This window comes from Chrysochloris asiatica, unplaced genomic scaffold, assembly GCF_000296735.1.
Source record: "Chrysochloris asiatica unplaced genomic scaffold, ChrAsi1.0 scaffold00109, whole genome shotgun sequence".
NCBI classification, from domain to species: Eukaryota; Metazoa; Chordata; class Mammalia; order Afrosoricida; family Chrysochloridae; genus Chrysochloris; species Chrysochloris asiatica.
This window is the reverse complement of record NW_006408627.1, coordinates 7,572,296-7,590,641: the sequence shown is the minus strand read 5'-3', so window position 1 is coordinate 7,590,641 and position 18,346 is coordinate 7,572,296. Positions and strand designations below refer to the sequence as shown.

General features: G+C 38.9%; 1 protein-coding gene across 1 annotated transcript in view; it reads left to right on the top strand.

The window, feature by feature from the left end:
* Positions 1–17,832, top strand: part of SPARCL1 (SPARC-like 1 (hevin)) — a 29,811-nt gene extending 11,979 nt beyond the window's left edge. Inside the window, exons 5-10 of the mRNA XM_006867746.1 lie at positions 342–460; positions 2,361–2,481; positions 4,457–4,593; positions 7,920–8,068; positions 11,568–11,716; positions 17,804–17,832. Coding sequence (XP_006867808.1) covers positions 342–460; positions 2,361–2,481; positions 4,457–4,593; positions 7,920–8,068; positions 11,568–11,716; positions 17,804–17,832 — 704 coding nt within the window. The remainder of the gene's footprint in view (positions 1–341; positions 461–2,360; positions 2,482–4,456; positions 4,594–7,919; positions 8,069–11,567; positions 11,717–17,803) is intronic.
* The last annotated feature ends 514 nt before the right edge of the window (positions 17,833–18,346 follow it).

The window sequence follows — 18,346 nt, the reverse complement described above, 5'->3', positions numbered from 1 at the left end:
ATACCCTTTGGGTGGTTGATGATGCATGGAGGGGATTGGAACCATGGCAATGAGATGATATACGATGGAATGAATGTAAAACTAAAGTTCCCCCATGTAAACTATCATATAATTCACAATAAAACATTAAAAAAAAAGATACTGGAGTCTTCCCATGTTTTCTCCCTTCTTAGCTAAAATGAATCTAGTTGTCTGGGTAAATTTGAGGTTTGCATCTTCAGTTTACCTTTGTCCATGTTTCCTGTCTAATCTTTTCTGTTAGATTATTATTTTTCCACAGTTTCTCAACATTCTTTTAATTGTATTCCAGTTTTCACTTTTTTTTTTTTTTTTACAAATAGATTCTTGCATGAGTTTCCAATGCAAAAGAGGACACATTTGTAAAACTGACCTACAGGGGAAACCCCACTGCGTTTGCCAAGATCCAGTGACTTGTCCTCCAACAAAACTTCTTGACCAAGTAAGTATTCTACAAACTAGTTTCTAAGAGGCTAACATAGTAATGATTTAAATGAAAAGAGTTTGAAACTGAAAATATTTCCTAAAAACAAAAAAGCAGATGCCTAGGTTATGATCTAATGTTTCAAGCAATATTGAATAGGCAAATACTGGCAAAATCAAAGAATGACTTCTGTGCCATGTTGTTGTTCCTGTGTTAATTCCAACTCATGGCTGTCCCATGTATGCAGAGTAGACCTGTTCTATAGGATTTTCAAGATTGTGACTTTTCAGAAGCAGATTACTTGTCTTTGGAGGTGTTGTTGTTGTTGTCAAGTGCCGTCGAGTCGATTCTGACCCATAGCGAACCTGTATAGGGTTTCTGAGGAGCAGCTGGTGAGCTTGAACCACTGACCTTGCAGTTCAAACGGCTTGTCTTTGGAAGTGTCCCTGAGTGAATTAGAAACACCAACCTTTCAGTAGTAGGTGAGCACTTAACCTTTTGCATCACTCAGAGACTCTTTACATTGTCTTTGTTGTTGTTGTTGTTAAGTGCTGTCAAGTTGGTTCCAACTCATAGTGACCCTCTATAGAGTTTCCGACGATCGATGGGTGAGCTTGAATTGTGAAACTGTAGTTCAAACCAACTTTGCAGTCCAGCATATTAACCTGCAGCATCACTTTAACAAGGTAATAATGGAATTTGAGCTATAGAAATAACTTTATAACTCATTCTGTCCTTGACACACGTGAAGTTGCTATTCTACTCTGCTTACCTGAAGCTATATTGTCACCAGCAACAGTGTAGTTTGATTGTGTGTGTGTGTGTGTGTGTGCTCCAAATGAAAGAATTATGATTTTTTTTTCTCTTTATTGCTGTAAGAATATAGATAACACATTTGTCAATTCAACATTTTCCAGGTGTACAATTTAATGTACTTCAGTCATCATATTATGCAATCATCACCCATTTTTAGTTAGTTAGGTAGGTACCATCAAATCAGTACCGACTCATAGTGACGCTATGCACAACAGAATAAACACTGCCTGGTCCTGGGCTAACCTCACAATTGTTGCCAAACTTGAGCCTATTGATGCTGCCACTTGGCCAATCCATCTCGCTGGGGGTCTTCTTCTTTTACTCTACCTTACCAAACATGGTGTCCCTCTCCAGTGACTGGTCCCTTCTGACAATATGTCTGAGACAACATATTGTATGAGAGACAAAGTCTGGCCATCCTGGCCTCCAGGTAGCACTCTAACTGTACCTCTTCCAACACAGATCTGTTTGTTCTTTTGGCAGCCAGTGGCACTTTGAATATTCTCCTCCAATACCATAACTCAAAAGCATCAATTCTTCTATGTCTTACTTAGTCACTGTCCAGGTTTCACATGTATATGAAGTTATTGAAAATACCATGGCTTGGGTCAGGTAGACCTTAGTCCTCAAACTGACATCCTTGCTCTTCAACACTTTAAAAAGTCATTGCCAAATTTTCCATCACCATAACAGGAATAAAGTTTTGATACATGTTACAATACAACATGGATGACATGCTGATAACATGCTGATGAACTACGTCTATCACAAAAGGACATATGTGATCTCATTTATATGAAATAATAAGAATACTATACAAATGCATAGATTTATGATTTAAATAACATCACCTACCTAACTACATATTTGTTGTTGTTGTTAAGTGCCATCGAGTGGGTTCCAACTCATAGCAACCCTGTATATGATTTCTGAGGAGTGGCAGGTGAGTCTGAACTGTCAAACTCACAATTCAAACTGACTTTGTGGTCCAGTGCTTTAGGAAGCATCTTGAGCACGGTACAATTTATCAGACACACTATGAGTTTTAAGGAGTGTTTTTCAATGAACATTCTGTTTTACCAATTTTTCTCGTCTTTCCTAGGTTTGTGGCACCGACAATCAGACCTATGCTAGCTCCTGTCATCTCTTTGCTACCAAATGCAGACTGGAAGGGACCAAAAAGGGGCACCAACTGCAGATGGATTATTTTGGAGCCTGCAAATGTAAGATCTCATTGCTAGTGTCAAAACTATGGCTTCCCACCAAGGCAAGTGGTTGGGCCTCCTCAGAGCAAACCCCCTTCCAAGACTAAGACTCAAGGGGAATACGTGAGCAGGCATGTGGTCTGGCTGGTGACCACGTTGGTCCCCAATAAGGGGAAGTGGGGGGAAAACAGTAGTGAAGTTGTAAGCTAAGTCCAATCACATTCAATAGACTTCTGTGAACCTGGTTTGAGACCTGGTTAGCCAGCAGTATGGCGAGACCTGGGGACTCCTGAACCCAGAGACAGTGACATGTCCACAGAGGACTAGAGCAGAGAGTGAAGCATCCATCTGATATGAAGTGAGGGAAGAGGCACAAGAACACCCATATTTGCAGATAGTACCCACTTGACCTAGCTTCAATGACTTGATGATCAGAGCTCAACTAGAAGAAGAAAGAAGAGGAAAGAAAGAGTAATCTGATATAATTTGATGAAGTTGACTTACACTTAGGGATGTAGTAGCTCAAAAGAGGGACCAAATCTTTACAGCGAGGATCATTCCCCCCCCCTCGATATACAGGGTTGACAGCGATGGGCAACTTAGACATTAGCTACCCAAAATGGGGCGGGGGGGAGGCTACAAAGGCAAGAAGTGACTGGCTTACAAGCTTTCAAGAGGGATCCTAGTTTCCAAGAGTACAGGGGAAGATGGAATCTCCACTGAGTGGTTTCCAATCTTTTGGGACGGGCTGATGAAGGGAGATGGGGATAAGACTCTTGTTGCACAATAGTGAATAATTGCTATCAGGACTGACTTGTGAGGATCGGAAATGTAAAGCTAGATGTTTTGTAACAAAAGGAAGGGAGTGGTTGATTTTGCAGTCCAGAAGCAGAGGTCCCTGGGACCATCATGTGAGAATATCAGAGTGTGGGACCCTACCGAGAGAAGCAGTGATGCCAGAGCTGGAGGCAGAGATGATGATGTGGAGAGATGGAGCAGCTGGGGACTCTGGACTCAGAGAGGGAGAGGGGTTGTATGCTGACAGGCAGGAGGCAGGTTTGCAAGTTGTACCCTTTGGTTGTTTGATGATGCGTGGAAGGGATTGTAATCATTGCAATGAAATGAAATATGATAGGATGAATGTAAAGCTAGTGTTCTCTCATGTAAACTATCACATGATTCACAATAAAAACTTAAAAAAATAAAAATCTATGGCTTAGAGTTTGGAATGAATCTGTGCATGACCAAATTAAAGTCAAACAGGAAAATGCTAGAGTCGTTCTACATTCAAACTGCACATTAAAATCTCTGAGGTGACTTCAAAAAATAAGAGTAAATGGTGCCCAGGTCTGAACTCTAATAAGAGATTTTGGTTTAATCGGACTGGGTTGGGTCCCGGGCATGTTTTGTGTGTTTGTTTTTAAAGTAACCTAGACAATCTTAGTGTGCAGCCAGGGTTCAGAACCACTGTGATAGAGTATGTAATCCACTTAATAATTGAGATGAATCATGGGAATTTTGTCAAATTATTTACTCTGTTTCCTATTTAAGTTAAGCCTCTGCCAAGAAGTTTTATGACAACATTTTCTTCCAGATTTTTCTTTTTTTCATTGTTTTCCTTTCTCAGGATACTTTCAGTTGTGCCTGGGCCCCCTCACCACTAAATGATTCTCTATCTTATCAGCACTCACTCATATTTCTGGTTTTCCTCTCTTTCCGGACCCATGGGAGGATTAATTTTCTTAGCTCCTTGTAAGTGAGATATGGCCGGATGACATGCTCTTTCAGATGAAATGTGAGCAAAACCCATTCATTGAGTTCTGGGCAGCAGCATCTAAGATCTGGTACCTGATCCATACTGTTGTAGACAGTGGTGATAAGGAGGATGCTCTGTAAGTCACTAGAATTAGTTACGCAACCGTGTTAGGAGGATGTGGTATATGACAGAAGCAAGGTCAAAGATAATAATGCATTTACTATCTGCTTGGCACAGCTATTCCTGCTTGCACAGACTTCGAAGTGACTCAGTTTCCTCTGCGGATGAGAGACTGGCTCAAGAATATCCTCGTGCAGCTTTATGAACATAACCCTGAACATGCTGGATATCTAAATGAGAAGCAGAGGAATAAAGTAAGCTAAGTGGGTCAGCTAGCCTGGAGTCTGACTACAGGGCCTGAGGACAAAAGCAGAGTGTTGCGGGGAGGCGAATGCTACCTCACCTTGCACATCTACAGAAACTCACTTTGTCTCCCTGTTCTTGGTTAGCTCACATACAGTTACAGAACAATAGTGGCCACAGTATAGACCACAAGGTTTGGGACACGGTCAAACCATCCCATCTCTTTGAAAAGGGCAATGGCCTGAATAAGAGCTGCTTCAAGCCCTACCTAAGGAGCTCTGGTAGCGTAGAGGTTACGAATCGGGCTGTGAACCGCAAGGTCAGCAGTTCAAAACTACCAGCTGTTACGCAGGACAAAGATGAGGCTTTCTGTTCCCATAAAGATTTACAGCCTCTGAAACCCTGTACAGGGTTGCTATGAGTCGGAACCGAGTCCATGGCACATAACAACAACAACAACCCCTACCTAGAGCAAGCTCTGGTTGAGCAAAGTGAACATCAGTTTAGCAGACTCAAACACATTACTTCAATCTAAGCTTTTTTTTTTCCCCCTTTTAGGCCAGATATAGATGTTGGTATGAGGAAAATCAATTAGTCACAATGACATTTTGGTTTTTTTAAGTTTTAAGCTCGAGACATTATTTCCAGAAGTTCACCCGAAAAATTCATTCATTAGGTATTCATTGAATGCACCCATCTTGTTTTTGTTTTGTGTCGTCAAGCAGATTCCAACTCATGGCAACCTCATGTTAATATAGAACCTCTTCATAGGGGTTTCCTGACTGTCGTCTTTCTGGAAGCCTAACGCTAGCCAGGACTTTTCTTTCCCAGGACCACTGGATGGGTTCAAAGTGCCAATTTTTCAGTTACCAACCAAATGCATAATACATTTCTACCCACTCAGAACCTTGAATGAATCCTAAGTGACTGGAATTGAACTCACTGCTACAGATACAAGAAATAGCAAGGTCTTTACCTTTGTGAGATAACTTCCTGGAAGAACAGACAGACAGTAAAAAAATAAACTAAAATATATTATGTAAAGATGTGTTGTTGTTGTTGTTAAATGCCATCAAGTTGATTTCAATTCATAAGGACCCCATGTGACAGAGTAAAACTTCCCTATAGAGTTTTCTAAGGTGGCTATGAGTCGGAGCCGACTCAACAGCACTTAACAACAACGATCTTCATTGAAGCAGATCACCAGATCTTTTGCCCAAAGAGCCGCTGCATATATTTGAACTAATAACCTTTTGGTTAGCAGCCAAGTGCTTAACCATTGCAACACCAGTGATCCTCAATGTACTTCAAAAAGTTTATGGAAAAATAGAACTTAAAGATAATTGAATTTTTTCACTTGTTTTCTTGAAACCCAACCCTCATATTTGTAGACACACATACATACATATACACATATGTTGTTGTTAGATGCTGTTAAATTGGTACCATTTCATAGTGACCTTATGCACAACAGAACGAAACACTGCTGGTTGTGCACCAATCTAACAATCGTTGGCAAGCTTGAGTCCATTGCCGCTGACACTATGCCAATCCATCTCATTGGGAGTCTTCCTCTTTTTCACTGACCCTTCACTTTACCAAGCTTGATGTCCTTCTCCAGGGAGTTGTCTTTCCTGATAATATATCTGAAATATGAGAGATGAAGTCTGACCATCCAGGCTTCTAAGGAGCATTCTGGCTGTATTTCTTCCGACACAAATTGGAAGGAAAAGTACACACATATAGGTCTATATAAACATACACACATATATATGCAAGTACATAAACTATTTGCAAATATACAAATCTATGCCAATATGTAAATATAAGCAAACAATGTATTAGATATGCTATGAAGAAAATAAAACAAAATTGATTTCATGTAATAACTGTTCCAAATACTGTTTCTAAGTTGTAAGATAAGGATAGATAGTTGACCACTGACTTGGCATGTGACGACTATAACTGGCCACGGCAGAACCATGGGTTGGTAGCTGGAGGGCAATGTGGTCCAAGAGTCCCGGATCCCAATGGGAGATGATAGATGATATTTGTATACATTGGGAAATAGTCCAGTAAAGAAGGAAAAATTAAAGAAAAGCAGAGAAGATATTCAATAAACCAAAAAGTGCTCTTGAATAGCTGAAAGGTTATTGGTTTCTAAGCACCAGGAAATGTTTGGTTAAATAGGAACACAGGAAGTTCAAACACAGTAACAAGGAAACAAACTGGTAGATGTCATGGAAATAGGTCGACATTCTGTTCTGATCACTTCCCTTTTCTCAGTGAAACAATAGTCAGTGTTATCAGCTGAAAGCTATGTGTGTGCTGCCTGAGAATAATTTCTATCATCTCTCTTTATTACCTTGTCACAAAGAGTCTTGAGAGCATTAATTATGACACAGGAAAATGTCAATAGGAGTGAAGGGACAGAGTGGAAACATACCAGGGCTAAGCAGAGACTGAGCTGGCACTGGATGGGAAAACACACAGGTGGTTAAGAAGAGTATGCCAATGGAGTAAGGAGCAAGAAATTTTACTAACTACCACTTTGCCTAATTTGGTCCATCCCTCTTCATTGCTGTTGTTGTTAAGTGCCATCAAGTCGGTTCCAACCCATAGTGGCCCTGCCGACCTTGTGGTTCAAAACGACTTTGCAGTCCAGCGCATTAATCCACAGTACCACACCAGGACTCCAGCCCTCTTCATTAAAGCCTTCTTATTATTTTAAGGACTGTGATGAACATTCCCTGGTCAAAACAAAAAAAAGATTTAGATTTCATCTGAAAACTAGACTTTTAACCTCAATTATTCTAGGTGGAAATAAGAAAGGCATTTAATTTGGTCACATGATGGCCTGGGCTTGTTTTCCTTGTTTTGTTACTGTTACTCTTCAAGTGGTTGTTGTTGTTGTTTTGTGTCACCAAATAAATTCCAACCCATGGGAACCCCAGATGTTACAGAATAGCACTGCTCTATAAGGTTTTCTTGGCCATAATCTTAATGGAAGCAGATCACTTGAACTGTCTCCCATAGTACCACTGGGCGGGTTGGAGCCAACACCCTTTAGCTTAGTGCTGTTGTTGATGTTGTTAAATGCACCAAGTCAATTTCAACTCATAGTAACTCTGCAAACGGTTTCCAAGGAGCAGCTGGTGAGTTTGAACCTCCAACTTTGAGGCTAGCAGTCTAGTGTTTATCCTACAGTGCCACACCAGAAGTAGGTCAGTAGTAGAGTGCAAACTGGTTTTGCCATCTAAAAGTTTAGTAATAAGCATTACATTTGTCTGATTCTCTAATGACATTCTCTAATGATATTCTCCCTTCTTATTCTTAGGTCAAGAAAATTTACCTGGATGAAAAGAGGCTCTTGGCTGGGGACCATCCCATTGACCTTCTCTTAAGAGACTTTAAGAAAAACTACCACATGTATGTGTATCCTGTGCACTGGCAGTTTAGTGAACTTGACCAACATCCTATGGATAGGTAAAAACTTTGTCTTTTCCCATTACTGGATCTTCTCCCTATTATAATGTCTATACAAAAGAAAGCCTAATCAGAGTTTCCCAGTTCCATTTTAGAACACCAAATTGTCAAACAAATATGGTTAGCAGTCATAAGCCAATTTTTTTTAAAAAAGAACAGACTATAAGCAGATCACAAACCCCAAGTTTACATGTTATAGGCTCAACCTCACAGAGACTTCTTCAATACTTTCTCATTCTTGATTCTGAAGTCCCAAAATAATCTAAGTGATTCAGGCATGGCCAATAAGAACCAGGTTTACAGTATGATAGCTGGAGTAAACTCCTATAGATTTAAGGTGGTTAGAGGACAGTTCCCAGTGAAGAAGGAATTATTGTGTCCTGGCACCCCAAAAGTCATCTTTGTTCTTGTCGTTGTTGAGTTGGTACTGACTCATAACAAAATTACATACAACAGAACAAAACACTGCCTGTTTCTGTACCAACCATACAATCACTGCTGCTGTCACTGTGCCAATGTATCTTGTTCGGGTCTTCCTCTTTTTTTGCTGTCCCTTAAATTTACCAAACATGGTGTCATTCTCCAGGAACTGGTCCCACCTGAAAATATGTCTAAAGTATGAGACAAACTCTGGACATCCTGGCTTCTAAGGAGTATTCTGGCTGTACTTCTTCCAACACAGATGTGTGTGTTCTTTGGCAGTCCATGGTATTTTTAATATTCCCTCCAACACCATAACTCAAATGCCTCAATTCTTCTATGTTCTTCCTTATTCACTGTCCAATTGTCACATGCATATGAGGCTACTGAAAATACCATGGTTTGGGTCAGGTGCACCCTAGTCTTCAAATGGACATCTTTGTTCTTGAACGCTTTAAAGAGGTCATGTGCAGCAGATTTGTCTAATGCTATGTGTCATTTGATTTCTTGACTGTTGCTTCTGTGAGTGTTGATGGTGGAACAAGTTCCTCATGAGCACAATTAAGCATTCTGGAATACTCATCCTCTGCAATGTTGTCCATAGCTTGTCATGATCCAAACAATTGAAAGCCTTTGCTTAGTCAGTAGAGCACATATTGTTCTGGTATTCTCTGCTTTCAGTCAGATCTATCTTATGTCAGTAATGATATCTCTTGTTCCACATCCTTCATCTGATACCAGTTTGAACATCTGGGAGTTCCTTGTCAATGTACTTACTGTTGTTGCTGTATTTAATTCTCTTTAGCAAAAGTTTACTTACATGCGATTTTAATGATATTGTCTGATGATTTCCACATTCCACTGGGTCACCTCTCTTTGAAATGGGCACAGATATGGATCTCTTCTAGTCAGTTGGCCAGGTAGCTGTCTTCCAAATTTCTTGTCATAGATGAGTGAGAGCTATAAAAAGTTCGTTGAAATTTTTCAATATGTGTTCCTTGATTTCCAGAGTTGTGTTCTTTGCCAATGTCTTCAGTGCACTTTGGACTTCTTCCTTCAATATCATTGGCTCTTGAAATGGTTGAACACTGGCCATTTCTTTTTGGTACACTGACTATGTGTGTTCCTTCTGTCTTCATTTGATACTTTCAGCATCATTCAATATTTTAACCATAGAATCATTCAACATTGCAAATCAAAGCTTACATTATTTCTTCAGTCCTATCAACTTGAGAGGGATGCTAAGCATGTTCTTCCTTTTTGATTTTCTAACTCCAGGTCTTTGAACATTTCATTATAATATTTTACTTTGTTTTCTCAAGCTAACCAATGAAATTTTCTTTTAGCCCCTCATTTCTTCTATTTGATTTAGCATCTCTGCACTGAGAGCAATTTTCAGAGTGTCTTCTGGCATCCATTTATATATTTTCCTTCTTTCTTACCTCATTAATGACCATTTGCTTTATTCCTGTTTGGTATTCTTAATGTCATCCCACAACTCTTCTGGTCTTCTGTCTTTAGTGTCTAATTCATTAAATATGCACCCGCGATGATCTCTAAATTCAGGTGGGATATGTTCAAGGTTATATATTTGCTCTCATGGATTTGTTTTAATTTTCTTCAGCTTCATCCTGAACTTTCAGATAAGTAATTGATGGCCTGTTTTACAGTTGTCTCTAGCCTTGTTTTGGTTGATGGTTAAGAGCTCTGGTAGCGTAGTGGTTATGAATCGGGCTGCAAGCCTTAAGGTCAGCAGTTCAAAACTACCAGCCACTGCTCTGTGGGAGGAAGATGAGGCTTTCTACTCCCGTAAAGATTTACAGCCTCGGAAACCCTATAAGGGTCGCTATGGGTTGGAACCGACTTGACGGCATTTAACAACATGGAGCTTTTGCACCATCTCTTTCCACAGATGAAACCAATTTGATTTCTGTGTCTTCCATCTGGTAAGGTCCATGTGTATATTTGTTTTTTATGTTGTTTAAAATAGGTATTTACAATGAAGAAGTCATTGGTCTTGCAAAATTCTATCAGACAATTTCCAGCATCATTTCTATCACCAAGGCAATATTTTCCAACAACTGATCTTTCCTCTTTGTTTCCAAATTTGCATTCTAATCACCAGTAATCACATCCTGATTACATGTTTATCCATTTCAGATTGAAGAAAATGGTAGAATGCTTCAATTTCCTCATCACTGACTTTATTGCTTGGAGCATAAATTTGAATAATAGTGTTAACTGGTCTTCCTTGTAGGTGTATGAACAGTACCCTATTACAAACAGCATATACTTCAAAGTAGATCTTGAAATGTTCTTTTTGATGATGAATTTGTCATTCCCAGCATAGTAAACCATGTGATTGTCAGACTCAAAATGGCTTATATCAGTTCATTTCCTCACTAATACCTAGGATATGGATCCCATTTCATTTTTGACAACTTCCAATTTTCCTAGATTCATACTTCAGACATTCTATGTTCCGATTATTAATGAATGTTTGTGGCTATTTCTCCTATTTTTGAGTTATGCCTCATCAGTAAATGAATGTCCCAAAAGCTTTACTCCATTTGCACCATCATGGCCAACTCTATTTTGAGGAAACAGTTCTTCTTCAGTCATATTTTGAGTGCGTTCCAACCTGTGGGGTTTATTTCCTGACATCATATCTGATAAAATTCTGGTTCTGTTCATCATATTTCAATATTCAATATTCTGGTGCTATCTGACAATGTTCCACCGCCATTTATAAGATTTTCAATGACTATATATTCTGAAGTAGTTCATATCTCCTTCTTAATCTGTCTTAGTCTGAAAGCTCAGCTGAAACTTGTTCACCATGGGTTACCCTGCTGGTATTTAAAATACCAGTGACATAGCTTTCAGAATTACAGCAAAACACACGCCATCACAGTAAGACAAATTAATAAATGAGTGGTCTTTAGTTAAATGCTGCCCTTTTGATCACAAACTGTTGATTATTTTAAGGTGTGTACACCTCCCTAGTGTTATTGTTCCCCTCATATTTCTGCGTATTGCTTGGCTCAAAGTTGATAAGGTAACAATTATGTCTTTGCAGAATCCTGACACATTCAGAGCTTGCTCCTTTGCGAGCATCTCTCGTGCCCATGGAACACTGTATAACCCGCTTCTTTGAGGAATGTGACCCCAACAAGGATAAACACATCACCCTGAAGGAGTGGGGGCACTGTTTTGGAATTAAAGAAGGTAAAGTCATCTTCAGTCAAGGAGGAGTGGTGTTCTCCTCTCCAGCCCTAAACCTGGTGGCCTCTATGAAGAGGTCCTACTGTATGTTCTCTTTGAAAACTAGAGACAATGAGATGACAGCATCCCATATAGGAGGCCTTCTATGAATGCTCTGTCATTGAAAGGCTATTTATTACTTCCCTAGGACCTTCTGTTTTCAAAGTCTTGTTGTTGTTGTTATTGTTGTTAGGTGCTGTTTGTTGTTTCCAATTCATAGCGACCATATGCACAACATAACAAAACAATGTCTGGTCCTACACCTCCCAATTGTCATGTTTGAGCCCGTTATGGCTGCCACTGTGTCAGTCCACCTTGCTGGGGTCTTCCTCTTTTTTGCTGCCCCGCTACTTTACCAAGCATGATGTCTTTCTCCAGGGATTGGTCCATCCTGATAACATATCCAAAGTATGATAAACAAAGTCTTGCCATCCTGGTTTCTAAGGAACATTCTGGCTGCACTTCTTCCAAGACAGATTTGTTTGTTTTTCTGGCAGCCTATTGTATTTTCAGTATCCTACTATAGGGGTAATAAGTGTGAAACTTCACTGCACTAAGGCTTGAGAAGGTGAATACAGAGAGCTGTACCAAACCTCAGAAGGCTTTATACCATTCTTTAGTTTTATATCCCTCCTTTGTCTAAGTATTGAGCTAAACTTTTAAAAACTCATAGGTGAAGAGTGAAACAGCATGCTTACTTCTGACCATGGGAGATTAGAAGCAGACTTAGAATTCATTACTGACGCACTCAGCGTTAGACCTTACATCACAAGTTGTTCCCAGCTATTATTAGCTATTATTCCTTTACTCCACAACCAACCCATTACTGCATTTTTGGTGAAAGGGGAACATATGAAACTCTTTCTTTATTCTAACTCTAGAAGAACCATAATTTGAACATTTGTTTTGTTGGGTTGAGTTCTTTTCTTTTGCTATGTTAGAGTTTATATTTACGGGCAAGCATGTTTATAATAATAAAGATTTAAGAGGTGTTCAAAAATGAACAATCAAAACTGTTCACAGACATTAAATCAACAGTGAACATCAAATCTCTAAAGCAGAAACTGTGCGTAAGTGTTAGATATGCCTTTCAGATTAATTACACTTAAACAGTAATGAAAAGTAAGTTCATGAAAGGCTAAATTTTCCTACAAACAAGTAGCTTGTGTGACATTCATTTGAATAATATTCTTCATGCTAATCATAATGCCATAAAATGAGAGAGAAAGGGCTAAGAGTATAAGAACTTAGTTATTAATAAATAGGTACGCAGATCTATAATATTTTTTCCATAAAATAAAACTTAAGGAGCAAAAAAATGGCTGTATTTGTAAGCAGTTAGTGCTGTGTGTTAGTTATCCATTGCCACTTCAATGTATTCTCTCTCATGGTTTCCAAGGGTCAAGAACCCAGAAGTGGCTTAGCAGGATGGTTCTGGCATAGGGTCTCATTAGACTGCAGTCAAGCTGACAGTGGAGGCTGCCGGTGTCTGAATGCTGGACTGGCACTGGGAGATCTGCTTCCAAGTTCATTCCTGTGGTAATTGGCAGGAGGCTTCAGTGTCTCACCTTGTGAGCCATCCATAGGACTGCTCACAAGCTGCAACGTCGTTTATGACTTAACCTCAGAAGTGATAGACCGGTCTGCCATATTCTGTTGGTTGCACAGAGAAACCCTGGGACAGTATGGGACAGATCTATAGGAAGTGGGGATCATTTAGGGTCATCATTGTAGGCTGTCTATAACATAGATCCTAATAGCAAGTTGTTAAGAACTCAGACCCATACAAATCATGTTAGTTTCCTGTCTAATATCTATTCTAAAAGCACAGTAGTTATAAAGATATTCCTAAAATTGGCTAACACTGTTTACTCCGACTCCCACGTCAAAAGCACAAAATGTATCCAAGTCCAGCTGTATTCGCCCCCACTCCACTCGCAAAGGGGGAAAAACCTAGCTGGAACAGGACATATTTATGTATGTCCTTTTATATGGCAAATGATTTTAAAGGACTGATCAAAAGGCAAATTTGAATAGAAACCATTTATTTAAAGAAAGTGGTTGCATTTAGCTGTTCTTTTGCAAAAAATCTGGCAACTCTTCAGCATATAAACTCACTGGGGCTCTGCTTGTCTGGGAGGAGCAGGAAGAGCTTAAAGTGGAGTAACTAGCAAAGCTACTGATGATCTTGTTTGTGCACTGTGGTTTGGCCTGTCATTACCTTATTTTGACGAAGGGAAAGAATTAGCACATAATTAAGCCAGTAAAGCAGATATTGAATATTTGGTCAGAACAAGTAAACAAATTACAGCTGGAGACAGCAAAATAATCTCTATGAATGTACTCTTTCTTTCCTCAGAACTGAAAAGTCCACAGAATGACAAGACAAATGCTGGTTAGCTTTTTCCTGACTTTTAACTGCATTGCATGTGAATATTCCACTTTGTCATCAACTGGCTACCTTAATTCGAGCATTTCATTCATGTTCAGTGAATCTCATGTTTCCTCTCTGTAATAATTGGGTTCAACTAGGGATGGAAGGGACTTCATTATTTAGTGCCACAATGTATTGACATATATTTACATTTTAAAGAATTCTCCAGTGGAAGTTAAAATGTGAACAAAATGGCAGTGGAATCATTTGGAAAGGGATAGTGATAATAGTTGCACAATATGAAGAATATAATCAATGTCACTAAATCATCATACAAGTTGTTGAACTGGAAAATTCTCTGTTGTGTATATTTTTACCACAATAAATTTTTTTAAAAGAAAAGGAAAGCGAATCAGATCATGCAGGTCCTACGGAGCCAAAGACATTATCTTAAGAGTGCAAAGGGATCACAAAGTATTTAAACAAGGGAGTGATATCACCGGGTTTGTGATTAAAGAACAGTCAGAATGACTGTTGCTGTTAATCTGGACAAGAGCTAATGGGAGATTGAATTAGGATAGTGTCATTATCTGCCTCGTGTCTAACTTGAGGAAATTTTCTCAAGATATAAGAAGACAGGCAATCGAGAGATGGAGAGAAATAGAAATATGATACCTAGATTTCTGAGTCAGGGCAGGGTGAGTAGGGGTATATTCCATTGGGACAGAAAACACAAAAATAGATGCATACTTGGGGAAACTGGTCAATGACATTTTGAAGTACTTGGGAGATAATGTACAGTTGGTAGTTGAATATATAGGCATTAATTTAATGAGGAAACTTTGGAATTCAAATATACAAGGGGCCTTCAAGGAGTTCATAGGAAAAAATCCATTGTCTTTTCATTCCATTTTTCCACAATCTTCTTGAAGCCCTCTCATGTGTTTGACAATTGTGGGCATACAGACCATACCACCAAGAAGGTAAATTAATTCCCTAAGGGAAAAATGTGTGGAACTACATGGAAAGGAGCCTAAGGTTGAACACTGAGGAACTACAATATGTAAATGATGGATAAAGAAGGAAGGAGGCCTCTCAGAAGAATGAAAATCCATCAAGATAGTGTCATCTTAAAAGAGACATTTCAAAAGGGAGAAGAAACCAACAATACCAAATGCTGCTGAGGTGTCAAGTAAGATGAAAGACAGAAATGTTCATTGGGTGTAGAAATAAGAATATCATGGGTGGCCTTGTCAGTTTTGGTGAAATAGTAGAGATGGAAGCCAGATTTTATAGACTGACAACAACAGGAAATGAGAAAAGTGATGTATGAATGCCTAAAAGAGCTAGAGGGAGCAATGGAGTTGAAGAAAACATTTCAGTGGAGTTGAAGAAAACATTCACTCAACAAATCTTTACTAATGCTCTACATATCGTCAGAAACTGTTCTGAAAAGTGGATATGCAGTATATTTAAATGCTAATGAGAAGAGTCCAGGTGAAAAAGAAACATTAAATAGATACAACTATTGGTCTCTACTCATCATTAGTAGAAGAGTAAAAAGATAACAAAATCTCAGAAAAGAAAGAAGTCATCAAGACTGAGAATCTAAATGAGCCACCACATCATGTACCCTGAGATTAGAACAAGGTGGTGACAAGCTATTGCGACTGACCATTCTGAGTAGGGTCACAGTAGATGGTCCCAGATAGAAAGGGAGAAAAGTGTAGAGCATAATTCAGATTCTTTTAAAAGCCTAGACTAACTTTACCTGTAGAGACTGGATTACGCTGAGATGCTCTTAAAATTGTGAAGCAAAACTATCCCCTGAAGTCACCTTTTAGCAAGGTAGAATGGCACACAAAATAAAGGATGTTACCCACAAGAACAGTGCTTTATTTAAAAAACCTGTATGCATCCCAAAGCTCAACATTTACTCTAAAGCAAAGATAAGAATGCAAGGGGCCACTGAAATAGAAATGAAACAAGTGGAGCCCAATCAAAGGGAACACTGACACATGTGAAAACTACAACTAATGTCACTGAATAATTTGTGTGGCAATTATCAAATGGGATCCTAACTTGCTGTGTAAAATTTTCACCAAAAATGCAATAAAATTTCATAAAACAATTAAAATGTGAAAAAGGAAAGGTTGACAATATAAGGGGGAAAAAAGAGAGAGAAGAAAATAGAGGAAGAATTCTGAGAAGGTTGGAAGAGATTCTGAGGACAGATAGAGAAATTAGTCTTTAAGTAAACAGAGGAAAATTTCGTGTCCAAACAACAAACACAAGATGGAAAATAATGAGATTGTTGTCCCCATTTTACAAATGAAGCCAACATTCAAAAGAAGTATTTGAAAGAAATATTCTCTCCCATTCTTAAGGTTAGATGAAGATAGGCAAATTACCTGCCTGAAACAGCCTATTTTAGTATGTTTCAAATCAATCTGCTTTGAATCTTTCTTGAATGAATGAGTAAAAAGGAGTGGTCTTTGAATATCCTTCTAGAGGTTGCTAATAGGTGTAGCAACAGTTATTCTTTTACAAATTACTTGGTTGGAAACTTGATTTAACTGGCACTGTGTTGTTGTTTGGAGTCCTGATGTGGCGCTGTGGGTTAATGCACCAGACTACAAAGCCATTTGAACTGCAAGGTTGGTGGTTCAAGCTCACCAGCTGCTCCTTGGAAACTCTATACAGGATCACTATGGTGAGGCTTAACATGTTAAGTGTCATCGAGTTGATTCTGACTCATAGCAATCCCATTTATGTTTTCCAAGGAGCAACTGGTGGATTTGAACTGTCAACCTCATGGTTAGCAATCCAGTGCTTGCCCTACAGTGCCACATCAGGACCCCAACTGGCACTATACTTGTATTTATTCCAATTATATTTAGTTTCCCTTCTAGATTAGAAAGGAGTTTTGGTGTGGCATTGTGGGTTACTGTGTCAGACGGCAAAGCCATTTGAACTGCAAGGTCAGCGGTTCAAGTTCACCAGAGGCTCCTCAGAAATCCTATACAGGGTCGCTGTGGGTTGGAACCGACTCAACAGCACTTAACAACAACAACAACATAGATTAGATGGATCCTTGGATAAGCATTGAGCAGCTAAATTCAAGGTTGGCAGTTCAAACCCACCAGTCCATGAGAGGGAGAAAGATGCAACTGGCTGGTCCCATAAAGATTTACTTTCTCAGAAACCCCAAGGAACAGTTTTACTCAATACTATAAAGTCTCTATTGGTCTGAAGCCAAACCAAACCAAACTCGACAGCACTGGGTTAGGTTTGGTTTTCATAGATAAGAAGACTTGGCACTGCTGGATTGCACCTCCCCTTAAGCAGCTCTTCCTAGATAGGTCAATTTCAACCCTGATGGGTTGATTTCAATCCTGATGGGTCATCCTAGTTGCCAGCAGAGCGTTCTAAAAGTACAGATGTCATTGGCCCACCCCTAGCTTAGCCGTTCTGATTCAGGTTGCTGGGAACGGGGCCTGAGAATATGTATCATTAAGAGTTTCATAAGTGATGTTGATGCCGCCAAGTGTTGCAAACCACTATCAGACTGTCTTAGTAGATGGTTTCTAGAATACTCCAATTCTAATATTGCGTGCTTATACCACTACTTGGCTAAATTCTAAATGTGTTTCTTGTTTTGTTTTTGTATTTTATAGAAGACATTGATGAAAATCTCCTGTTCTGATTCAAAATTTCCAGCATCCTCCTCTGTCCTGACCATTTCTGAGATACAAGCAACTGTTATACTTGTAGATGTCTATTTAGCAAATATCTGCATGGCTGAGAAGATAAAGACAGTAATCGCTTTATAACTGTATCTGCACCAGGCGCTTAACTTTAACTTTGGGTATAAAACTTTAAAACTAAGTAAATTCAATATATGCAACATATTATACACAGTTTAATTCCTGGTAATTTTATGCTTTGCATACGTTCATGAGGTGATTACTAATTATAAAACAAAAACAATTAATGCATTTATATTATTCATGATGTGTGTACTTCAAGAAAATAGAATGTTGTTTTGTGGTCAGTGTGTATTGTTTTCAATGTCTAAATACCCTAATAAACAATCCATACAAATCTGAATGCTTATCATCCACGTTAATGTCCAGTCATTTATTTAAACATCATATGTAAAAGACTAAATTACTGATTGAGAAATTCATTTGTTTTTCTTTAATTTCTCTATTTTTCTA